The sequence below is a fragment of the Zalophus californianus genome, chromosome 10 (genome assembly GCF_009762305.2).
Source record: "Zalophus californianus isolate mZalCal1 chromosome 10, mZalCal1.pri.v2, whole genome shotgun sequence".
NCBI lineage: Eukaryota > Metazoa > Chordata > Mammalia > Carnivora > Otariidae > Zalophus > Zalophus californianus.
Genome location: NC_045604.1, coordinates 88,418,121 through 88,444,852, shown reverse-complemented (window position 1 = coordinate 88,444,852; position 26,732 = coordinate 88,418,121). Strand labels below are relative to the sequence as shown.

The 26,732-nt window shown below is 36.8% G+C and overlaps 1 protein-coding gene across 1 annotated transcript in view; it reads right to left on the bottom strand.

Annotated features, from left to right (window-relative positions):
• The window catches only part of LOC113932774 (ATP-binding cassette sub-family A member 3-like), a 145,493-nt gene that overhangs the window by 102,732 nt on the left and 16,029 nt on the right, over positions 1-26,732 (bottom strand). The window contains 8 exon segments of the mRNA XM_035722218.1: positions 5,819-5,823; positions 7,835-7,974; positions 8,764-8,942; positions 9,637-9,810; positions 13,906-14,023; positions 14,368-14,484; positions 22,378-22,637; positions 25,828-25,975. Of these exon segments, the coding sequence (XP_035578111.1) occupies positions 5,819-5,823; positions 7,835-7,974; positions 8,764-8,942; positions 9,637-9,810; positions 13,906-14,023; positions 14,368-14,484; positions 22,378-22,637; positions 25,828-25,975 (1,141 nt within the window).

Genomic DNA, 26,732 nt, shown 5'->3' with positions numbered 1-26,732 from the left:
ATAAATCACTAAATTCCACATCTGAAACTAATGTTACACTGTATGTTAACCAACTGGAATTTAAATAAAAACTTGGGAGAAAAAATAATAAAGGCTGATAATTATTTCCTAATATTAAAAAAATGGAATCCAAGCTTTATCATGGCCTTCAAGGCCCCCTGTGTGGTTTATACTATGACTATACCACCAAATTCATTTCATGTCATTCTTTCTCTTTGCTTTCTTCACTCCAACTTTAATCTCATCTGTGTTCCTCAACAAATGAAGCTCCTTTCCATCTCAGAGCTTTGAATTTTCTGTTTGAATTATCTGTACCTAGTTTTTCATCTATCAGTCCCATTCTCATCATTCCAGTCTCAGCTCTAATGTCATTGTTACAAGCCAGGTTCCAAGGAACCTTGATTAGAAGATTAAAATGTAGTAAGTTTATTAAGGAGTGCTCTCAAGATCAAAACCTGTATAGGAGAGAGCTGGAATGGCAACTGCACAGAGGATGAAGACAAAATACAGTTCAGTATCTCTAAGGCCTCATGTGATCCCATGAGGAGCTTTTAGGCTAGAAAGGCTATTTAAAGTTATCCCAAGTTGAGAGACAGGGTCCTTATGTGTCCCCACATTGAATAGTCATTGGATTTGGGTTTCTCCAAGACAAGGAGCAAGAGCTTAGGTGAGGTGACCTTCTATCACCAAAGATATTCAAACAAGGTGACACTGAGAGCTGTTAGCTGAAGCTGTCAGTGACATGACGCTCTTTTCCACAGCTGGTAACAAGTCTTTCAGTCCAAAGGGTATCATCTGGGAGTGTAGTATATTATCCGGTCCACTCCTTGCACTGAATTCTCTTCCTTCACCAAGTTCTGGTAGCAGCTCCTCCAGGACTCCAGTGAAACTCTTTTCATCAGGGGAACTTATGTGCCCCTGACCTTAACACTGCAACTGATATTATCTTCATAATTTACTATCCATTTTAGATTACTCTCATCTTTGGCTAGCACTGCTCATGATCTAAGTTACTGTGTACTCCTCAGGCCATGACTGCTGTATTTCTTCATTTACTATCAAATTGAGTAGGAGAGTACAAAGACATACAAGTGGAACATGTGAGTACCAAATATATTCCTCCCTGTTCTGTGTAATAGCTAACAACCCTACTTACTGGTGTTTAGAGTCAATCACCCTTTGCCAGAAATGTGATAAATGTGATCCTCTTCTTGTCTGTTGGTCTCTTGGCATAAAAGGTTTTAAGTGCCTTGGCAGTAACCAGTTCATAGTTCAAAGGAACTCTTGAGGGGGCGTCTGGGTAGCTCAGTAGGTTAAGCATCTGCCTTCAGCCTCAGGTCATGATCCCAGGGTCCTGGGATCGAGTCCCACATCAGGCTCCCTCCTCAGCGGGGAGTCTTGCTTCTCCCTCTCCCTCTCCCACCGGCTTGTCCTCTCTTTCGCTCACACTCCCTCTCAAATAAATAAATAAAAATCTTAAAAAACAAAACAAACAAAAACCAAAGGAACTCTCAGTGTATCTTCCTCTTGGGGATCAGAGGCCATGGTTGCGATGACAGGAAGCACCAACTGCTCAAGTGGATCACTAGAAGTTCTAGCAACTAGGACCACTCCTGCTTCTACCCCTCGGTTTCTAACCATGTCTCCTACATCTGGGCAACATAGCACCACATAATGGTCTTTGCTATAGTGTGAATACTACATCCGGAAGGATGGGAACTCATTTCCACAAGTTACCATCTTTATGCAGTTGCCTCAAATATGCCTTCAGCAGGCTATTTCAACATTCTCTTCAGATGGGGATTTCTGAATGTATATAATAGACCAGTGCATCCCAGTGTTGTGAGCTCACTGCTGTACCTCCTTTGCTGGAAAGTGGGATTCTTTGATGTGACAGTACGTAGAATCCCAGACTGGTGGACCAAACAATCAAGCTCTGGGATGTCATTTTGCCTGAGACTCTATAGGCAAAAACGTGCCTAGAGTAAGGGTTGATTCCTATAAGATGAAGCACCTTTCAGTGTGAAAGAGGTCCAATGTACTCATCTAGACACCTCATCTAGACACCAAGTAGATGTCTGATCTCCTTTTGGAATGGTCCTCAGAAGTGAGCTTTGTTGAGGAGATGCTAGAAATGTGGCAATAAGAACAGCAAGGTTCGGGGCACCTGGGTGGCTCAGTCATTAAGCATCTGCCTTTAGCTCAGGTCATGATCCCAGGGTCCTGGGATCAAGCCCCACATCGGGCTCCCTGCTCCATGGGAAGCCTGCTTCTCCCTCTCCCACTCCCCCTGCTTATGTTCCTTCTCTCGCTGTCTCTGTCAAATAAATTACTAAATAAAATCTTTAAAAAAAGAATAGCAAGGTTAACTTAGGGAGTGAGGGCCCATATTTCAGTTTTTCTTATACTCCTGCCACTGCAGATTTCTATTCCTGTACCCCTTGTATGATTACTGATGGCAGAGGCTGGTTAATGTCACCCGAGTCAATTTGTCTACATGGTTATTTAGTAGTACTTCTGTGATATGTGGTCTCTGGTGGATGTTAACATGCATTACAAAGATCTTCCCACTTTCTCATTCCTATAGTTCCATCCATGTGCCTCTAACCTAGAATTTCTTGTGTAGTCTTTCTCACTGTAGGCCCTTAATTTGCCAGATCATTCACCACCGCCCAGTTCAGTGGTTTCGGGTCAATCCTGTGACACAAAGTGGAGGACCAGGAAAATAGCCTGAAGTTCTGTCCTTTAGGAGGATTTCTTTCCCCTTTTGTCTTTCAAGGTTATTCCTATTTGGGGCTTCAGTGTAGCTCCCTTCACCCATGTACCAAGCTGAGCTACCTGTGAAGCAACCTTGGAACTTTTTCCTCCTGTGTGAGTTGGTTAATACATCTCAGAATGGCCACGTGTGTGAACAGAGGGAGAAGTACTAAAGTAATAGTCATGGATGACATCAAGATTTAGATCCCCTGCTCACAAAGACTGCTGATGTCCACTGATTCTGCTCATGTTCAATCTTTGATATACCACTTCCATCTTATGATGGGTAGCTGTTGGTCTTGCCTCTCCCTACTGATATGATGGTTCAGCTCATGATGGAACCCAGCTCATGATGGCCATTGCTGGACACAGTTATTTGGTATCCTATGATCAGTTGCTTCATCTCTACCAAGGCTCAACAGCATGCCAGAACTGTTTTTTGAAAAATATAATTCTCTCTTTCAGTTGCTGATGGCATGGCCTTGATCCAGAACACTAGATGCCCACTGAGGCTTACCATAAAATCAACATGATATGCTTTCCCAGTATGACACCACAAATACCATAAAGTCTGCTGAGTTGGGATGACCAAGCAGCAGGAGTGCTTCTACTACATCCTGCTGCAGTGTCCTTTCCCGCTCCAGACTCCACTCAAAGTTGGCAGTTTTTGGTGTCATTTAGTATAGGAGTAAAAACAGTATTCTCGGGTACAGAATATATTGGCTTCAAAACCTGAAGTAGCCAGCAGGTACTATTTTCCTTTTTCATGATGGGAGGTATACAATACACTAAATTATTCTTTACTTTGGGAAGAATTACTGGCAGATACCAGATCACTAACTCCTAAAAATTTTACCAATGTAGTGAGCCTCTGAATCTTTATAGGCTTTATCTGTCCCCTCCTGAGAATACATGTCTGACCAAGGCCTCCAAGAAACTTGCCATTTCTTGCTTATCTGATCCAGTTATCAATATAGTGGGCCAGAATGATGCTCTGCAAAATGTATAGCTAATCCAGTTCCCTTCAGATTATATTAGGACAGAGAGCTGAAGAGCCTATAGCCCTGGACAAATAAATATATACTGTTGCTGTCCACTCAAATGAATACAAAGATCTCTGATCCCCATTTTGATGGTACAGGAAAAATGAATTTGCGAGATCAGTGGCCCTATATCATGTTCTCAGGCTGTGTTAATTTACCACAAGTGAAAATTACCACACTTGACACAAAAGCGGCAAATAGGTGAACGATTTGAATTTGTGGTAGATCCACTGTCATTCTGCAGGTTTGCAAGGACCAGAGTGGAGAGTTAAATGGGGTTAAGGGGAATTGCTACCCATGCTGCTTGCATCTATGCCACTTTCCCAAGAATGTGATATTGCCTTTGATTTACCATCTTGGCCACCGGGAGGAGGAGGATTCAAAGGATTCCCCCTGGCTTTTCTAGTAGGACAGCTCGTCCCCAGAGGCCAAAGAGTCAAGATACGGGTTTTTACATCGTCAGGTATGTCATTTCTAATTATACATTTGGCAACTATAGAAATGTCCACTAGATGGTACTGTAGTCCCAGTGTGCCTACTGTAAATCATCAAAAGCCAAGATTACATTTATTACCTAGCCTGCACATAGCCTCGCTCTAACAACAGGATCGAGATGGTACTTCGGATCTCCAAGTATGGTTACCCAAGTAAATTGCTAGAAGTCCCTTTGTAGGACTTGGGTAATCGTTATCATGTACATTTGCTGTGATGTTGCAGAGCACTTCTACCTAGCCAATCCAGACCCTCCTTCAGTCAGTGAGTGTGAGCTCTGAACACTGGAAACTGTGGAGACCACCCTGAATTTATATATCGGGTGCCATCTTAGCTCCTGATGATACAACTTTTATTTCTTCCGGTAGGACAGGTTGGGCAATATCCTCACTAGGTATCCTCCCATCTTGCCTCAAGAGAGCTATGTTCTGTTAACCATCATTTGTGGACCAGGTGTCCCAGACTGCCACTCCATACTTGACACTTTATTAGAAAAATTGTTCCCACCTGTGTCACCACCGATCCTCTGTTATGTTGGACTCATGTTACCTCCACTGCTACTAGTGAGTCCATTTCTGTTAAGGTATCTCCTACTGCCAGCCCTTATTAGTGCGGCTGGTATTCCTCTCACTAGTATATTTATTGCTTTGACTGGGCCCACCTGCAAAAGCATGGTCATGTAGTAGATTAATTGGGCGAAACTAGTTCAGGGTCTTTCTGAGGCTGCAATCAAGTGACAACCTGGGCTAAGGTCATCTGAAGACCTGACCAAGATCAGGGTATCCACTTCCTAGCAGGCCTACTCAAGTTCATACTGATTGTCTGGGGAAGATTCAGTTCTTGCCATATGAGCAGCTTGAATGGCATGGTGCTATCTTCAGAGCAAGCAATTCACAACCAAGCCTAAAGCCATAATGACTTCTATGATCCAGCCTTGGAAGTCCCATACTTCACTTGCACAGTATTATACAGGTTCCAACGTCAGCCTATTCACTGCAGAAGGGGACTGTACAAAAATGTGAATATCAGTGAGGATCCCCGGGGGCCATCATGAAGGCTGCCAGCAACCACAGTCCACCCTCTGCCTCCAATGACTCATTTTGTTCTCACATAAAAACACCTTCACCTGCTCTCAGTGCTACAAATGTCTCAACTATTTATAGCATCAGCTCAAAGTCCAGGGTCTTGTCATCTAAATCAGGTCCAGGTGTCAATGAGCCTCTTTTGGTCTAGGTCCTGAGATTACCTCTTAGAGTACAATTACTCTAGAACAGAAGACCTGTGATCCAAAGGGACTTGAAATCTACCATCTTCCACTCAGGATCCTCACAAACCTAACACAAAGTAGTGGGATATGCATAAATTAACCACTACACATACTCTCGGTGAAATAAGTGGAAGGCAAGAAGCATAAGGCAGTCAAATGAAATTCTGAAATCTATTTGGCATTGTTGGCAGTTCTCTGATTAGGACTCAAGACCAGAGAATAATTCTCCAAGGTCTTGACTCTACTTTCTATTCTCGACTCTGACTTCTCAATCATCCTTCCTTCACCATGAAAAGCATCCCATGGCTGCAGCTGTTTTATTCTAGCCTGCTTTCTATTTGTAGGTGTTTGGCAGTTCAAAGGCCTCTATTCATTTCTTACTATTTCAGTCCTTTTAAAGAAGTTAGGGATATTTCTTATAGCACAATTTTATTTAAATTTTGCTCAATGAGACCACAAAAACCACTCCTACAAATATATTTGAGATGATCTTTCTTTACCTTTGGCTTCTGTTGAGGTTCCTGACAAATAAGGCCCTAAGTTGTTACTGTCCCTACTGTTTGACTGAACGGCACCCTGAGGCACCACCTTAGATATTTCTCCATCTAAAACAAGGGTTTTACTCAATATTTTTAGTTTTGGTTATAGTTGACACACAACGTTACATTAGTTTCAGATGTACAACTTAGTTTATACATTATGCTGTGTTCACCACAAGTATAGCTACCATCTGCTCCATTACATCACTATTATGACATCATTGACTATATTCCTTATGCTCTGCTTTTTATTCCCCTGACTTACTTATGCCATAACTGGAGGCCTGTATCTTTCTTTCATCTTCACCCATTTTCCCCAAACTCCCATCCTGCTGCCCTCTAGAACCATCAATTCTCTGTATTTACAGTTCTGGTTCTACTTTTTGTTTATTCACTTTTTAGCCTCCATTTATCAGTGGAATCACATATTTGTTTTAGTCTGACTTATTTCATGTAGCATAATACTTTCCAGGTCCACCCATGTTGTGTCAAATGGCACAATCTCATCCTTTTTTATGACTGTGTAATAGTCCATTACACACACACACACACACACACACACACACACACACACACACACACCCATTTTCCTTATCCATTCATCTGCTGATGGGCACTTACGTTGCTTCCACATTTTGGCTATAGTAAATAACGTTGCAATAAACACTGAGGTACATATATCTTTTTCAGTTAGTGTGTTCATTTTCCCTGGGTAAATACCCAATAGTGGAAATATTGGATCATATGATAATTCTACTTTTAATTTTCTGAGGAACCTCCATACTGTTTTCCACAGTGGATGTACCACTTTACATTCCCACCAACAGTACATGAGGGTTCCTTTTTCTCTACATCCTTGCCAACACTGTTGTTTCTTATGTTTTTTATTTTAGCCATTCTGATGTGTGAGGTGATATCTCATCGTGGTTTTGATTTGCATTTCCCTGATGATCACTGACGTTGAGCATCTCTTCATGTGTCTGTTGGCCATCTTCTTTGGAAAAATGTCTATTCAGGTCCTCTGCCCATTTTTAAATCAGATTATTTGTTTTTTTGGTGTTGGGTTGTATGAGGTTTTTTTTTTTTTTTTTACATATTTTGGATATTAACCCCTTAGCAGATATATCATTTGCAAATATCTTCTCCCATTCAGTAGGCTGTTTTGTTTTGTTGATGGTTGTATACACATCTCCAAAATTAGCTGTATTTGCAGGCAGGGCTCTGGGTTTCCCAAGGCTTGGGGTTAGGAGCTCAAACCAAGCTTAGGTAGACCTTTGAGAGGCAATGCCAGGCAACATATAGGTTACCTGAATACAACATGCCTATAGTTGGTGCAGATAAATTAAGAGATTCAAAAGTCCTCCCTTGATGAATTCCTTGACAGAGAAGAGATTACATAACAGATAAATGCAAAACATTTGCGAACAGAAATTAATGTTCATACGTTCAAATTATTCATCTCCAGTAGACTCTCCTTTTTAAAATGAGGGCATTTGTGGAAGACACCACATAGTTTATAGAAAACCTGAATGTATTCTGGAGGAAGGAGAAAGGTGTGACTTTTTATTACATACTGAAAATTATTAATTTTGATCTTTCTCAAAGGAAGTAAACAGGATGGCCACGACTTTTTATTAGCATGTGATCTTTTTCTTGGTATTTCCAGTAATAATCATTTACAATGCACTATAAGCTAAATTTCAGTTCCATCAAGAAGAAGAAAAAGTCTGTGAAACAATACCTTGCACAAATGTTTGATTTGGATACCTGCCACCAAATTAGTAGGCTCTGCTTCAAAACACTTGCTTTCATTTGTTTCATAAAATTGCCTTGTTTCCTTTTTTTCCTCAGGTGTTTCCCCAAACCAGTGAGAGCGCTAAAAAGGGGGGGGAGGGCGGGGATAAAAGTGAAATCACTGCAATGGTATTGAAAAATGATGCAATAGAAAATACTTTAGCTTGTTACCTTTTGTACTGAGATGGATTGCTGAAAATTTCTTGGGATTAAATTTTGGAGCTAAGTGGCTTAATTTGAATCCCCAAGACATAAAAGCAGACTATTCTATTAAAATCATAACTGTCCAAGAGGGACAAATGAAAACTGCTCCAAAATGAGGTCATAGCGAAAATGACTGTATCACTCCTTGTCATATCTTCTCTTACCAATACATAAGCCAATAAGAACGAGGGAAAAGACTGAGAAAGGAGGGCAAGATATACATGATTCCCATCACGCTATGGCTCTGACTCTAAGACATCTGTGCCAAACAAGGATATAAAACAGGTGGTGAGTGCCCAGATAGGGGACATAACTAAACCTCTTCTTTTACCACCAAAAGACCCATACTATATTAATTTCTTTATGCCCGAGTTTAATCGTTTATGAAATACTTGCCTGTAACTGTGATGGAATACTCAGAATTTTTAAAGTTTGGAGTTACAGGCCATCATCTACAGATTATTTATGGTTATATATACTGGGTGCTTTAAAATGTATTAGGAAAAGGCCAATGAATGGGCAGAGTCATTAAAATGATTCTTTCACCCGAACTGTTGGATCAATTACAGACAGTGCAAAAATTAGCTCATGGTGGCTTTTAGAGAAATTACAATATATGTTCATAAGGACTGTGGCCTCTCTCAGTAACAGAGGCATTAGAACTCACCAGCAAGAAAAAGTTCCACGGCTTGGGCACACCATACTCGCCTGGAAAGACAGCTTCTATATACCAGGCCACAAGGCCATATAAGAAAGCATCAAATAAAAACATTCCCAGTATGTGGGCAAAGTCAAAGTTCTCCATTTTGGGTGGTGAGCAGATGTTACTCCATTTAATTCCAATTTCTAAGAGATAACAGTTGACATTTAATTTAGGTGCCAACTGACACTAAAACAATTATCCATCTGCATCATAATTAAAGAGTGAAGAAAAAAGGTGTTAATATTCTATAGAGATTCCCATTATAGTCACTTTCTTATACCATTAGAATTTAGGACTTCTGAGCAAGCAATCATATAAGATGCCTTCTAGCATGCCAGAAACAATCATGAGTGAAACAAAAACAGAATATACTAAGTCAGGAATATAAACTTTAAGAAAAATAAGCAAATCTATGGGTTAAGACACTGACTCCTCCTTCTCCGCCCCTCCTCAAGCTAAATGTTCACTGGAAAATATAATTTTAGAAAACCATAATCATTGAAAAGCAGGGATAAATACTATCTATAGAAGAGAAGACCAGCAGAATTTTTGTGTAGATATTGCACTGATGAAAAAAGGAAGACTAAGAGTCACTAAAAGCAGACCTGTTTTGCTTCCAGTCCTAGCACTAAACAGCAGCCAGGAACTCCAAATGAGCAGGGAAAGCTACTAACAGACTTGAGTAAATTTATGGAGAGAATGTGGCAGCGCTCATGTACGACAGGTGGTGGTATGAAGTGGTATCATTTTTTGAAGGACAGTTTAACAATATTAATCTATTTTAAAACTGTGAATATCTTATGAGAATATGGTCAAATTTATAAGGTAAATACTCACTCTCCATTTCTGCCTTGACTAGGAATTTAGTTCCCAGCCCCATTGCTATATTTGAGCTGAGACAGGAAGCCAGCTTCTGGGAGAATGTCATTTGTGCAAAGTTTGTAGAGACTGTAACAAGTGGAAAGTAGGTAGCAAAATAAATGAAACCTCCAACAGAAACAGCAAAATGTGCTGGAAATAAGAAGGAAATTATAAGGTCAATTTAAGCAACAAGCAGAAACCTAAACTACAAATATCTGTGTTACTGGAAGAATGTAATAAAATAAGCACAGTGAGAATAGAAATTTGTTTTGTTCACCATTTGCTTATCATTATACAATGCGTGGCACTTTATAGGTGCTCAAAAGTATTTTTTGAATGAATAAGAGGCTGAAATTAAACATTTCAGTAACTATTTTTTCTGGAATTTATCATTCTATAGTGCAGTAACTATAAATATTATAGCTCTTAATGGAAATTCACATATTTATTTTTCAGCATAAAAATTATAAATGTAAATACTATTATTGACATAATCAGAAAATATCTAGATTGTATTTCCAGATACTATGAGGTTCAGTCTATGTCATGATACTGGGGGAAAAGAAGGATACTTGAATAAACAGAAATACACAGTTGGTCTCAAAAGCAGATATGGTTCGGAATATGAAAAGTTCCAAAAATGTGACTCTGATAAAACACTAAAAAGAAAATTCCTGTTAATAAACCAATTAACATCATCAGGAGTTAAAATTCAGCATCTAAATAAAAATGGTATATTATAAAGTACAACATATTATTCCACTATTAGGAATGATTCACCCTTTCCCTCTTTATCTCACTCTACATTCCATATTGACCAACTAGAACACTTATGTTTTATATACTCATCAATGTGTATTCTTTTTCAAAATTAAAATTATAAAGAGAATGAGAGGGGACAAATAAGAGATAACAAAGACAATATATTAGATACACCTGATAAAATAGCATCAAAATATATAATGCAAAAAATAATAGAAGTTCTAAGAATATACAAATGTACAATCAAAGTGGAAATTTTAACCATCTTTCTCAGAATTAAAAAACTTGGCCTAATGAAAATACATGTCAACTATCCCAAACAACCTCAAAATATACCTTCTTTTTTTTTTTTAAAGATTTTTTAATTCATTTATTTGACAGAGAGATAGCGAGAGCAGGAACACAAGCAGGGGGAGTGGAAGAAGGAGAAGCAGGCTTTCTGCCAAGCTTGGAAAAGCCCGACACGGGGCTCGATCCCAGGACCCTGGGATCATGACCTGAGCCAGAGGCAGACGCCTAACCATCTGAGCCACCCAGGCACCCCAAAATATACATTTTTTCAAACATATTTGGAATACTGATTTTTAAAAAACTGGACATTGACTAGGTCATAAAGTAAATCCTAACAAATTTCAAAGGAATTATATTAAACTGGCAATCAATAACCAGAAGATATCCATAAAAACCCAGTATGTTGAGAAATTTAAGACACACATCTTTGAATAATTACAGAAGAAAATTATAAGGAAAATTATAAAACATTTTAATGTAACAACAGGAAAAAGCCTATTTATCAAAATTTGTGTCATGCAGTCAAACCAGTATTAAAAAGGAAATGACTAGCCTTAAATTTATTTATTAAAAGAAATAAGACAAACATACACTATCACAAGTTTTAAAAAATGGCAATAAATACAAAGTTTATGGAATGGTAAGAGGATCAACAAAGCCAAAAGCTTATTCTCTGTAGAGACTAATACTGCTAACTAACCTGTTGTGAAACTGATCAAGAAAAAAAAAGAGAAGGCACAAATTACTGGTATAAAGAGTAAAAGAGTATATATCATGACAGCCATTAGCAAAGACATTAAAAACCAGAAACCATATTAAATTAATGATACTGCACCAATAAATTTCAAAATTAAAATATAAGTTAAAGAAAATACAACTTACCAAAAATGAAAGAACTAGAAAACCTGAATGTCCTAAGGTCATAAAAGAAATTGAATCAATAATTAAAATCCTTCCCAGTGCTTTTTCAGCAACTTCTAGCAGATATTCAAAGAAGAAATAATTAGAATACTGCACTGAAATTCCCAGAGAGATAGAGATACAGAAAAAGAGGACATCCAATCAGAGAAAGACGTGTATCATATGACCTCACTGATATGAGGAATTCTTAATCTCGGGAAACAAACTGAGGGTTGCTGGAGTGGTGGGGGGTGGGAGGGATGGGGTGGCTGGGTGATAGACATTGGGGAGGGTATGGGCTATGGTGTCTCCTCTTTAATTTCTTTCATCAATGTTTTATAGTTTTCAGAATGTAGGTCCTTCACCTCTGTGGTTAAATTTATTCCTAGGCATTTTATTATTTCTGGTGCAAGTGTAAACGGGGTTATTTTCCTAATTTCTCTTTCAGTGAAAGGACTGCCTGCAAAGAAATGCACACATGAATGGGAACTTGACATATAGCAGAGCAGGTATTGCAGAGTAGTGAGGAAAAGGTGAACTGTTTATCACATGTTGCTAGGACAACTGTCTATGCACTTGGAAGAACAATTCGTTACAAGATAATTTTATGACTTTGGAGTAGAGAATTTTTTTCACTGAAATATTTAATATCACAAACTATGAAGGAAAAGATTGGTAAAGGAAAAGATTGATTACATTAAAATTAGTAACTATTAAAAGACAGCATAAATAAAAGCTGAGAGCTCCAAACTGGGACAAGTTTTGCAACACATTTGCAACTAACAAAAGTTAGGTAGCAGGAATATATAAATAAGTCCTGACAATCAATAATCATAATAGATAAGAATGCACAGATTTTACAGAAAAGGAAACACATGACCCATATTAATATTAATAACACTCAGCTTCATCAGTAAATGAGAAAATGCAGGTCTGAACTGCCATAAGACAGGATTTCATATCTCCAGTATGGCACAAATTAGAGTTTGATGTAGTAAATTTTGGCAGGGATATGGAATAATAGGAATTCTCATCTTCTTCCAGTAGGGTTGTAAGTGCACAGAACCACTCTGGAAGTGCTGGACACAGGTAATCAGGTTGGACATTTACAAACCCTATGACCCAGCAATTCCTTTTCTACATATGTACCATAGTGAAAGTCTAACACATATAAACTAAAGACACGTACAAAAATGTTCTAAATATCTAGTCTGCCATAATTCCAGAAATAGGAAATGACAGTATCTGTTTTCTAACTATCTCATTTTTCTCTTTGGTATATTATCACATTCTGCCTTACACTGACACACCACTTCTCTTTACCTCCTGGGTTGGCTGGTTTTATTTGTTTGTTTTGGCTGCTTATAGGTTGTATATGTGATCATGTGCCTTGTAAGGACCCATTAACTAACAATACTCATGATAATGTACTGAGAAAAATAAAAATATAATGAAATAGAGTTACTGGTCATGACTGCTATTGGCATGTTAGCCCTCAAAAAGCAAGGAAACAATTTTTGCTTGCCTTTGTTTTATTATATACCGGGCCAGCTCAATGAATGACTTTTAGATACTTGCATCCATTGACTTGACTTCCCATTCCAATCTTCTAGTCTTTCAAAAATGTTTAAAAACTAACCTCTATAAGAAGCATTCATAGGTTTATCTCAATATGAAGTGGGATTATTTTAATCCTTTTTTCCTATGTATACTGATTCATAAATTTTCATTGCTCTCTGCATGTCCTATCAAATAATTTTTTTGTGCATATGATATGCATGTCCACAAGGTCAATGTCAGCTCTATGGGATAGACACTGTATTTCAAATACACAGCAAACACACAATAAAGATCTATTAACGAAGTACATGGACCCTTTCTTTCAGGCAAGCAATTTTGTTGTTTTCTTTCTCTTCACATACTGCAGATCATCATCAGATACTGACAGACTTTATTCCCTCCACTAGAATATACAGAAGCCATCTCAATCATTACCATTCCTGCTGGATGGTTAAATAGATGCCATATGCATAGCAGCAGGTAAAGGTTAAAAAGAATCCTCAAATATGACCTTATTTTCGTTTTTGTCCTTTTTTCACGTGTATACTATATATTAATTTTCACTGCTCCCTTCATTCCCTTTCTTATCATTTCATGTACTTACAATACTCGTCTTTTTAGTTAGACTATAAAGAGAGGCTACAGATGAGATGGCAAATGAAGGTCACAGAAGCCTCCGAATATAATCCCCATTGAGTCACTAATTATCTTTCCCAGGAGTTTTAGACTCACCTTTATCGAAGAATGTGCTGACCATAAAGCTGAGGAATATTGTGGCGATGGCAAAACACAGCAAAAAGACAAAGACAAGAGATGGGTCACTGTACTGGATGACTGGCACAGGTTCTATCTAATAAAATAATCAGGAAGCCAGTTGAGCTATACTCTAAATGGCATCACAGCAAAACAATAGAGGAGAAGTGAAACATCTTTAAATATTTTAATAGTCTTAGTGAAACTAATGACAAACCTCAGGGAGATGAGTAAACAATTCATTAACTACAAAAGGTCCACACATCTAAACTTAAAGTTTAGTTTGCTGAGTGACTAAGCAGCCCCTGCATTTCCAGATTGGAGTCAACAATAGGCACGTGTTCACTTCCTGACAACTTGAATCCATTAGGCCCATACCATGTTATATGTTTTTCCTCTCAAAGGTTAGCTATAGCATACTACAGTGAAATAGACACTTGCCTTGGCAAAGAAAATCATGCACATCAAAAGGATGATAACTGAATACAAAGAGAGGAATGTGAAGAAATAGGCACCCCAGAACATCCAATTACTGAGTCCTATCATGAGCAGATACTCCTGTGGGAGAGTTAACACAAACCAAACATCATGTAAAATAATATAATTATATAAAATGCATTCACAAAGATTATCTAATTTATTTCTACCGCAATCAAAACTGGTGAAATAAGAATTATCATGCCCGATTTATAGAAGAGGAGATCAATGATTTGATTAAAATTATTCAGCTAGTGTGTGGCAGTACTATGATGCTTATCAGCCTAGAGATGATCTCACCAATAATTTACCTGATATTGTAAGGTATGAAAAACCCTTAAATAAAACTATAAACTGCTTAGATTAATATCCCCTTTTTATTATGCCCTTTTCTAGGAGGTATTAAAGAATGTAAATATATTTTAATTAAATTACAAAAGATAGAAGCAAATACTAAAACTATGATAAAAAATAAGGGGGAAAATTCAGTTTTAGAAATAATCTTTATGAAATATATTCATTAAAGAAATATTTTATTTCGAGTGTTAACAAAAGAACATCAAAAAAGTTTAGCTAAGCATATAATGTAGAAAACCAATAAGATTCAAATGAGTGGTATGAGTCTTCACAGGCTATTTTAAATATTTCTATTGAATTTTACTGATGGACCAATATTAAATTCTGTAACTTTAAGCTCTTCTAGGGTAGAGGGCAGAGACCATGTTTGCCTATCTGTATCTGCCTGGCCCATACAAAGAGTTTAATAAATGTTTGTTGAAAGGCCAAATGAATGAATGTGAGGATTTTGGAATTTGCATACTTTCCAAAGTTCTTAAAAATGGGCACAGGTCCACTTTATTATGCGCAGGGGACAGAAATAGGGATAAATGGTTCCTAGCAATCAGTGGTACAACCAGACTTTCTTAGCAAGTTTTAATAACCAACAAAAATGACAAAGTACTTTTAACAAAAGAAGTGTAAGATTTCTGGGGGCCTGAGTGGCTCAGTCTGTTGGGCGGCCAACTCTTGGTTTCAGCTTAGGTCATGATCTTGGGGCCCTTGGGGATTGTGCCCCTCATCCAGCTCCCTGCTCAGTGGGGAGTCTGTTTCAGGATCTCCCCCTGCCCCTCCCACTGCTCTCCCTAAAATAAATACATAAATGTTAAAAAAAAAGAAGTGTAAGATTTCTACACTGAAAACTAAAACACTGTTGAATGAAATTAAAGGAAACCTAACTGTAGGAAAGACACCCCATTAATAACCCATTAATTCAACATACTATTGGAAGTTCTAGCCACAGCAATTGGGCAAGAAAGAAAGAATGGATGCAAATCAGAATTACTTGCATATGACATGATATTATACATAGGACACACTAACAATTCCACCAAAAAAGCTCTTAGAACTAATCAACAATGTCAGTAAAGCTGGAGGATACAAAACCAAAATACGAAAATCTGTTGCATTCCTATTCACTAATAAAGAACTATTAGAAAGAGACATAAAAAAAATCCATTTACAAATGCATCAAAAAGAATAAGATACATGGGAAGAAATTTAACCAAGGAACTGAAAGACCTGTACACTGAAAATTCTAAGATACTGAAGAAAGAAACGAAAACAACACAAACAAATAAACAGATATACCATGCTTGTGGACTGGAAAAATTAATATTGGTAAAATGTCCATACTACCCAAAGCAATACACAGATTCAATGCAATCCTCATCAAAATTCCAATGTCATTTTTCACAGAAATAGAACAATCCCAAAATTTATAAGGAACCACAAAAGACCCCAAACAGGCAAAGCAATCTTCAGAAAGAAGAAAAAAGCTGGAAGCATTCTACTTCCTGATTTCAAACTATATTACAAATCTATAGTAATCAAAAAAGTACAGTACTGTCATTAAAACAGACAACAGAGCAATGCAACAGAAGAGAGAGCACAGAGATAAACTCACACATACATGGCCAATTAATTTATGCCAAAAAAGTAAAAAATACACAATGGGAAAAGGACAATTTAGAAAAAATTATATATATATAAGGCATCCAAGCAGATGAGACAATCTTACATGCAAACCAGATTCCACACATAAAAAAGAATAAATGACTCATTAAAGTAGGAGAATACAAAGTCAACACACAAAAATCAGTTGAATTTCTACACACTACCAATGAACAATCTAAAATGGAAATTAGGAAAACAATTCCACTTACAAGAGCATCAAAACGAGTAAAATATGGGGTGCCTGGGTGGGTCAGTCAGTTAAGCGTCTGCCTTCGGCTCAGGTCATGATCCAGGAGTCCCAGGATCAAGTCCCCAGGATCGAGTCCTGCATGGGGCTCCCTGCTCAGCAGGGAGTCTGCCTCTCCCTCTGCCCTCACCCTGCTCATGTTCTCTCTCTCTCTCTCAAATAAAATCTTTTAAAAAAAGAGTAAAATACTTAGGAGTAAACTTAACCAAGGAGGTGAAAGATTTGTACAATTAAAACAATGAAAAGTGAAAGATCGCTACATTTTTGAGGCCAATATGCTCCCATGCAATTAAAAAAAATTAGAAAATTAGATAAAATTAGAAAAATTTTTGGTGAAATGTACAGCAAACAGAATTTTCATACATTGCTAATGGAAGTGAAAATTGGTAAAATTTTATTGGCAAACTTTGGCACTATATAATAAAGTTAAATATGTATAATCTAACATTCAGCAAAAATTGTATAAAATATTCATAGAAGAATTACTTATAATACCCAAACTCCAAACACTAAAGGAAAATAGATAAATTGTGATAGTCATACTATGGAATCATAAAACTCATATAACTCAATGAATATAAATGAACAACAGCTACATATTTAGCTGAAAGAACCACACAGACACAACATAATACAGTGCATGATTCCATTTATCAAGTTCAAGGCAGACAAAACTAGCTCATAATATTAGAAGTCAGGTTAGTGTATACTTCGGGGAAAATGTTTTGAGGGGTACACAAGCCATCTTCTAGAGTGTTGGCAGTGTTTTATTTCTTACAGGGGTCACAATAAAATGGGCATACTTTCTTCATGATAACCTATTCAACTCTACTACAATAATTTGAATGTTAGTGTCTCCTCAAAATTCCTAAGTAGAAAACCTTGTCCCCAGTGTGACAGCACTTTGAGTTGGGGCCCCTGAGAGGTAATTAGGTGATGAGAGCTAAGCCCTCATGAATCAGATTAGTACCCTTATAAAGGAGACCCCAGAGAGCTCACATTTCTTCTGTCATATGAGGAGACAGTGATGAATGAGGTACCATCTATGAACCACAGAGGGCATTCTCATCAGACATTCTGAATCTGCTGGCACCTTGCTCTTGGACTTTCCAGGTTGCAGAACTGAGAGAAATAAATTTCTCTTGCTTTATAAGCTATATAGTTTATGATATTTTTGTTACAGTAGCCTGGATGGATTAAAACATATACACTTTGGACTTGTGCACTTTTCTGTGTGTATGTATGTTATACTTCAATGAAAGTAATTTAAAAATGAAATATAAGGGGGGAAATCGGAGGGAGAGACAAACCATGAGAGACTCTGAGAAACAAACTGAGGATTTTAAAGGGGAGGGGGTGGGGGAATGGGTTAGCCTGATGATGGGTATTAAGGAGGGCACGTACTGCATGGAGCACTGGGTGTTATACGCAAACAGTGAATCGTGGAACACTACATCAAAAACTAATGATGTATTGTATGGTGACTAACATAATAAAATAAAATTAAAAAAAGAAATATATGTGTTCTGTAGTTTCTAGAGTACAGATTCTTTACCTCCTTGGTTAGGTTTATCCCTAGGTATCTTACAGTTTTTGGTGCAGTTGTAAATGGGATTGATTCCTTAATTTCTCTTTCTTCAGACACACTGCTAGTGTATAGAAATGCAACTGATTTCTGTGCATTAATTTTGTATCCTGCCATGTTGCTGAATAGATATTGTTAAAATGTCTATGCTGCCCAGAGCAATCTATACATTCAATGCAATCCCTAACAAAATAACATCGACATTTTTCAAGGAGTTGGAACAAACAATCCTAAAATTTGTATGGAACCAGAAAAGACCCCAAATTGCTGGGGGAATGTTGAAAAAGAAAACCAAAGCTGGAGGCATCACAATTCTGGACTTCAAGCTCAATTACAAAGCTGTAATCATCAAGACAGTACGGTTCTGGCACAAAAACAGACACATGGAGCAATGGAACAGAATAGAGAGCCCAGAAATGGACCCTCAACTCTATGGTCAACTAATCTTTGACAAAGCAGGAAAGAACATCCAATAGAAAAAAGACAGTCTCTTCAATAAATGGTGCTGGGAAAACTGGACGGCCAAGTCCAGAAGAATGAAATTGGACAATTCTCTTATACCATACACAAAGATAAACTCAAAATGGATGAAAGACCTCAGTGTGAGACAGGAATCCATCAAAATCCTAGAGAACATAGGCAGCAACCTCTTGGACCTTGGCCACAGCAACTTCTTCCAAGACACACCTCTAAAGGCAAGGGAACCAAAAGAAAAAAATGAACTTTTGGCACTTCATCAAGAGAAAAAGGTTCTACACAGCAAAGGAAACAGTCAATAAAACTAAAAGGCAACCTACAGAATGGGAGAAGATATTTGCAAATGACATAACAGATAAAGGGCTGATATCCAAGATCTATAAAGAACTTCTCAAACTCAACACCTAAAAAACAAATAACCCAGTCAAAAAATGGGCAGAAGACATGAACAGACACTTCTCCAAAGAAGACATACAAATGGCTAACAGACACATGAAAAATGCTCCATATTACTTGCTGTCAGGGAAGTGCAAATCAAAACCACAATAAGATACCACCTTACACCAGTTAGAATGGCAAAAATTAACAAGGCAGGAAACAAGTGTTGGAGAGGTTGTGGAGAAAGGGGAACCCTCTTACACTGTTGGTGGGAATGCAAGTTGGTACAGCCACTTTGGAAAACAGCATGGAGGTTCTTCAAGACGTTAAAAGTAGAGCTACCCTATGACCCAGCAATTGCACTACTGGGTATTTACCCCAAAGATATCAGATGTAATGAAAAGAAGGGGCACATGCACCCCAATGCTCATAGCAGCAATGTCCGCAATAGCCAAACTGTGGGAGGAGCCGAGATGCCCTTCAACAAATGGATGGATAAAGAAGATGTGGTTCATATATACAATAGACATCAGCCATCAGAAAGGATGAATATCTACCATTTGCATCGACATGGATGGAACTGGAGGGGATTATGCTAAGTGAAATAAGTCAAGCAGAGAAAGACAATTATCATATGGTTTCACTAACATGTGGAATATAAGGAATGGTGCAGAGGACCATAGGGGAAGGGAGGGGAAACTGAATGGGAAGTAATCAGAGAGGGAGACATACCATGAGAGACTCTGGACTCCGGGAAACAAATTGATGGTTGCAGAAGGGAGGGGGGTGGGGGATGGGATAACTGGGTGATGGGCATTAAGGAGGGCATGTGATCTGATGAGCACTGGTTGTTATACACAACTAATGAATCACTGAACATTACATCAAAAACTAATGATGTACTGTATGTTGGCTAATTGAGCTTAATAAGAAAAAATGTAAAAAAATAAATGAAATATAAATATAAGTCATAATGTTGATGTTTGTGTATCATGTTCTGGGGGCTCAAAAAAAGTGTTAAATTATAATTGAGAATTAAAGAGAGATAATCAACAAGGAGATGGCAGCTACAACACCTGAGACAAGTAAGTTAACTGTGTGTTCGCCAATCAGAAAAGAGGAAAGCATTACAGTTAGAGGAAACATAAACATAAAGGAAGTTTCAAAAAAAGTCATTCGTTTTGGCTGGAAGGAAAGGTATCTATGTTTTTTTCGCTCTCAGTGAAACACAATTCTGGAGGGGACTACAGGAGGTCATTTAAAACTTTTTTTTCAGCAATCAGAAATTGGTTAAAAAATTACAATATGTTTTTTTCTTTTCTTTTTTTTTAGATTCTACATATAAGTGAAATCATATGGTATTTGTCTTTTCTCTGACTTATTTCACTTAGCATAATCCCTCTAGGTCCATCCATGCTGTTGCAAATGGTGAGATCTCATTTTTTATGGCTGAGTAATATTCCATTGTATCTATATACAACATCTTCTTTATTCATTCATCTATAGATGGACAACAAACAAATGAACAAAACAAAGACATATCTATAAATACAGAGAACACACTGATAGTTGCCAGAGAAGGGAGTGGGGGGATGGGCAAAAGGGTGCAGGGGAGTGGGAGGTACAGTCTTCCAGTTATGGAATGACTAAGTAATGGGGATGAGTGGTACAGCATAAGGAATATAGTCAGAGGTATTGTAATAGCGTTGCATATTGACAGACCGTAGTTCCCCCTGTGCTGAGCAGAGCATAATGGGCGAACTCGTCCAATCACTATGCTGTACAGCTGAAACTGATGTAATACTGTGTGTCAACAATACTTCCATAAAAATTCCTTCTTAAATCACAGAATCATAGAATCTTGGAATTGATTTGTATCTAAATTCATCTAGACACAACTCCACAAATCCAGTAGATTATTTCTTTGTAGCTCTCCTTATTCCAGAGATGTTGGAGGGCATTTGGCATTTAAATTATATCCATAAACAACAATGATAACAAAATGAGGAGTAGGTAGGGGCCAAATATTAGAAAATGCTTAAGTGGAATTTATTCAGCAGAGAACAAAGACAAATACAACCTTAAAATTTATTTCTAGCCATCTGTGTTACAGGACAATTACCCTGGCAACAATGTGCAAGGTAGATTCAGAGGAGAGCTGAGGGGTGAGGAGATATGTGCGAAGTGCCCTGAGTGAGAAGAGGTGGGTGGTGAGAAACAACGTGAGGCTGATGTGTGAAGTGGTGTGGCCACTAAGGAAAGAGAGAAAAATGACAGGATTCAAGATTACACAAGCATAAATGAAATGGAGAGACAGCTGATGTTAACAGCCACATCTAACAGCTATGGAGCACCCACTAGGTGCCTGACAATGTACCAAACACTCACCACCTGTTTCCTCCTTTACACCGCACAACAGCAGGTCCAGGTGATTTGACAGTGATAATTTTTCACATAATATCTAGCTTAATATCATGACAGCCTTCCAAGTTAGTTATTATTATTATACTCAATTTATATCTGAGAAAAAAGGCTAGAAAAGTTATATGACTATGTCAGAGTCAATAAATAATAGAGATAGGATTCAAATCTATGATTTATCAGAAACAAATTAGGTAATAAATCAATTATATATATAATTATATAAATCATCTCTTCCTCTCTCTTTATAGGATATATTATAATATTATTGTATATTATATATAATATGTTAAATACATAATAATTACATATTAATTATAATTATATATTAATAATTATATATGAATTGTAAATTAATAATTGGTTAAATTGGTTATTTTTGAACTGCAAAGCCTCTGGCCATAACACAACATGGTCTCTACAGAAACACAGAAATTCTGAAGGGGACTATAAGTGGTCATTGAGAAAAAAATACTCAGAAAAACTAATTATAGAATCATAGAATCTTGAAATTTACTTGTATTTAAATTCATCAAGACAGTTCCACAAGCCCAGGTGATTAATTCTTTGCAACCCACCTATTCCAGAGAGATTTTAGAGCATTTGGCATTTAAATTCTATTTGTAATGATCTTGTGAAGTAGTCTTCTAGAAATAAAATTAAAAGATTCCAATAAAAACAAAATTCTAGAAAATTGCCAAGAGAAATAAGCGTTCATTTTCTGGTTGCTACTGAAACATGACCATCTACCAGTGCTGAGTGGGTAGAAATAATCCAGCCTCCACAGAAATTTATGCTACAGACCCAAATTTTTCTATAGAAGCTCTATTTACCTCAAGAAAAGTAGAGTTACCTTCCATCGCTTTTCCTTTTCCCACATAATAGACTGAATGAGGGTAAGATGGTTCATAGAGAAGATAAATAAGATTACTAAAGGAATGAAAATACCAAAAAAGGTGAAGAAGTAATCACGAGAATATTCTGGATATGGAAATCTCTGAACAAAGACAGTGACATCTTGAAATAGCTTTTGTGTAGCTGTGTGGTTAAAATATTTCATGATGGCCTGATCCAAGGCATGCTGTATAACCAGGAACCCTTCAGTGATGTACCCTAAATGAGAAAACAAGGATTGCTAAGTACAACAGACAAGAAATAGCTGAAATGAACAAAGGAAAAGGTAATTAAAGGTATGTCAAAAACAACAAAGTTAATTATTGTAAAGAGGCTCTTGTTATAGTCTAAATTTCACAGCTATTATGGTTTCCCCACGCAAATACATAATAAATACTTTTTTATTATTTAAATTTTTATTTACTTGAGTATGGTTGATGCACCAGGTTACATTAGTTTCAGGTGTACAATGTCGTGATTTATACATTATGCTGTGCTCACGAGTGTAGCCACCATCTGTCAGCATACAGTGCTATTACAGTATCATCAGCTATATTCCTTTGCTGTGCCTTTTATTCCCGTGACTTATTTACTCCTTAACTGGAAGCCTGTATCTCCCATTCCCCTTCACCCATTTTGCCCACCCCTCCCTCCTCTCTGGCAATCATCAGTTTGTTCTCTGTATTTGTAGATCTGATTCTGCCTTTTGTTTATTCATTTGTGGGCTTTTTTAGATTCTTTTTAAAAGGATCCTAATTCCCAGCTTCCCAGAAAGTAAAATATTGTGCAAAATTACAGAGCTGCTTTCTGCAATTTCAATCAACTGAATGAGAACTGAATAAACTACTGCATAGGTCAAGATTTTAATTCAGTACCCTTGATATTTCAGAAATTAAGGGAAGTTCATATTGAGTGAGTTATATGAACTGATGTCCACTAAAGCAGAGCTACTCAGTGTGTGGTCCTTGGATCTTGGCAATATGCAAATAGCTTCTTACTGTTATATAAGTTTAGTATAAAAATGAGCAAACACTTAAAAACTTTTATTAAAATTTGGCAATGCCATGATATCTAAAAACTGAATTTTCTGTTCATCTATACAAGTTCTTTATAGATTTTCAATGTGAATCTCTGTCACATTTTCTCCCTTCTGGATCTCACCTTACTGTTTTAATAGGGTCTTTCACACAGGCTGGAATAATCAATTTTAATGACGTTCAATCTGTCAATTTTTTTCTTTTATAATAATACCTTTTCTGTCTTAATGAATCACTGCTGGCCCCAAATTCATGAAGATATTCTCATAAATTTTGTTGTGGAAGCTTTATAATTTTAGTTTTTACATTTAGGTTTATGATCATCATGTTATTTAACTAATTATATGTAGATACGGATTAGTGATCAAGATTCATTCTTTCCATCCACATACCATGTTATTCCATCACAATTTGTTCAAAAGATTTCCTTTTCCCAGTGAATTATACTGGTGCCTTCATGGAAAAATTAAATGACTGTATGTATATGAGTCTATTTCCAGACACCTCATTCTTTTTATATGTATTTGTTCATCCTTACACCTATATGGCAATGTCTTAATTATATAGATTTATAATAAGTCTTGAATGTTCTTTAACATTGACATTCCTTTTCAAGATTTTTTTAAAAACTAATCTAGACCCTTTGTATTTCCATATATTTTTAGAATAAGCTTTGTATTTTTTTTCCAAAAAGACTGCTAGGATTCTGACTGTCACTATATTGCTATTATAGATCAACTTAGGGAGAAGCTACATCCTAACAATTTTGAGTCACCCAAGCAATGAAATTTAGATATCTCATCATTTGTTTAAAGTTTTCTCTCAGGAATGTTTTATTGTCTTTGGTGTAGATTTATAATTTATTATCATATACTGTCTATCTTGGGTATTTGCTCAATTAATACATTATATGTAGTACTTTCTTGTGGATCTCTTCACAATCACCTACATAACATGATTCTGTCAACTTCACATAAAGATAATTTTACTCCTTCCTTTCCAAAATCTATACCTTTTATTTCATTGCCTTTTTCTGATACAAGCTAGGACTTCCAGTAAACTGCTGAAAAGAACTGATGAGAGCAAACATCTTGGCTTCGTTCCTGATTATTAGAGGAGAAATGTTCAATATTTCACTAGGATGATACAAATTTCTTACACATGTACTTTATCAGATTCAGAAATTTCATTTTTTTCACTTTTATTTCTACTTTGGCTTGGAGAGCTTTTTAAAATATACTTTTTTATTTTGGAAAAAAATACAGTCTTACAGAAAGACTACATACCATGCATTCCTAAATACCATGCATTCTCAACAGAGTTATAGAGCTTCAAGCCATAGCACATAAAACAGATCTGTAGTATATCTGTGGTATTAAAATTTCACAAGGGGAACACACTTAGGGAAAATATGTCCAAAAGGATTCCCTAGAAGGGCAATAATGAAAAAAAATTGAGAAATATTACTTATACCCTGCACCCAGCTTCCCGAATATGACATCTTACATTACCATGGTACATTTGTCAAAACTAAGAAATTAATATTGGCACAAAACAATTTCTAATTTATACAAACTTGTTTGAATTTCACCAGTTTTTCCCCAGTATCATTTTTTTTCTGTTCCCACTTAGGATACCACATTGCATTTAGTTGTCATGTCTCCATAGTCTCCTCTGATCTATGAAACTTTATTATCCTTTCTTGTTTTTCACGACCTTGAGAGTTTTCGAGAATACTGGGCATGTATTTTGGAATACATGGTTCTGTAGTTTGGATTTGCATGATGTTTTTTCACTAATAGAGTTACAAGTTTTACAGAGGTAAAATGCCCTCTCCATCACATTATATCAGAGAATATTTGCTATCAACATGACATCAAAATACTCAAAATTATTTTAAATTCCTTGTCTGCCAATTCCAGTATATAGCTTATCTGTCCACTTATATTGACTGGTTTTTTTCTTTTAATTTTAGGTAACATTTTCCTGCTTGTTTGCATATCCTATAATTTTGGATCTTATGCCAGAAATTGTGGTGAAAGGAACAGTGGACACTAAAGTATATAATTGTTCTGTTTTCTTAAAGACGTTAGCTCCTTCCTTTGTCATACAGCTAAAGCGAGGAGCTGACCATCTAAATTCCAAGAGTTTAGTTGAGTTGAGCTGAACCTGGATAAAAATACATCGTTCCAACGTACAGAAATTTTACACAAGTTTTTGGACACTGAAAATTTTAAAGAAATCACCAGCAGTACAACAAGTTAAAAATAAACAATTTCTATCATAAGATTGAAGAAATGTAGATATAAACATGTGATAGCTCTTACCATATGACTTGATATTAAAATAAGTATGACTAAAGATCTGCCCACCAGGAGGCCCCCCATTTGAGTTGCGTTCACTTCTGGGTCCCAAAGAAGGAAAAGGTGGAAAGAGAACACCTGTTTCCCAGCCTTCAGTTCGGAGAAAACCCACATACTTGTTCCTCTGAAAACTACTGAAACGCAGAAAATATTTTACCTATAAGGAGCAAAAAGAAACAATATCTGTAAATGAAAAAAATAATTAAGAATGAGAAACAAAAGGAAGTTAAAGAAAAACTGCACACGTGCGATTCTGAGGCAGAGTGTCAAGCACTAAGTAGATTCTGAACATCAGCCAATGGAGCAGACTTGTTGTGTGGCTACTGTGGGTTTGTGGTAAGCAAACAGTGGCAACTTGCACACAATTGCCAATGTCTCTTTCCCAAAATAGACACCTGGCATGCATACTGAAATGAAACATACCAAAAGGTGTTGCTAATTTCTCTTCCCATTATGTCAGCCAAGTGTTCCAAGAGGAAAATCTCTTCCTCCTCTAAAAGTGATTATAACTTAAGAATCCCACATGAAGACAGAGGAGAAATGTGAAAGTATAAATGTGGAATACTGCGTAATTTCATTATTAAGTGAAAAGATAATTCTAATTCTAAAGAACTAAGTAAAAATTTCAAGGTAGATCATGCTGGGTCTAAGTAGCTTTACAAGACGGGAAATGGTCCAGCAGTTGCCTAAAGTCAGGGGTCAGACCAGAGAAATCAGTAACACCAGATGGGGCAGACACATATCATAAACCTAGGTAAATATTAATATACTCAGTTATCAAGACAAAAGCTTTAGACACTTATTGCATGTTCAAGGATTAAGACATAGCACCTCTTCCTCAAGGAGCTCAAATTCTAGTTGAGACAACATATATATTTACATTATAGTAAATTCAGTGATAGTAATATGTACAG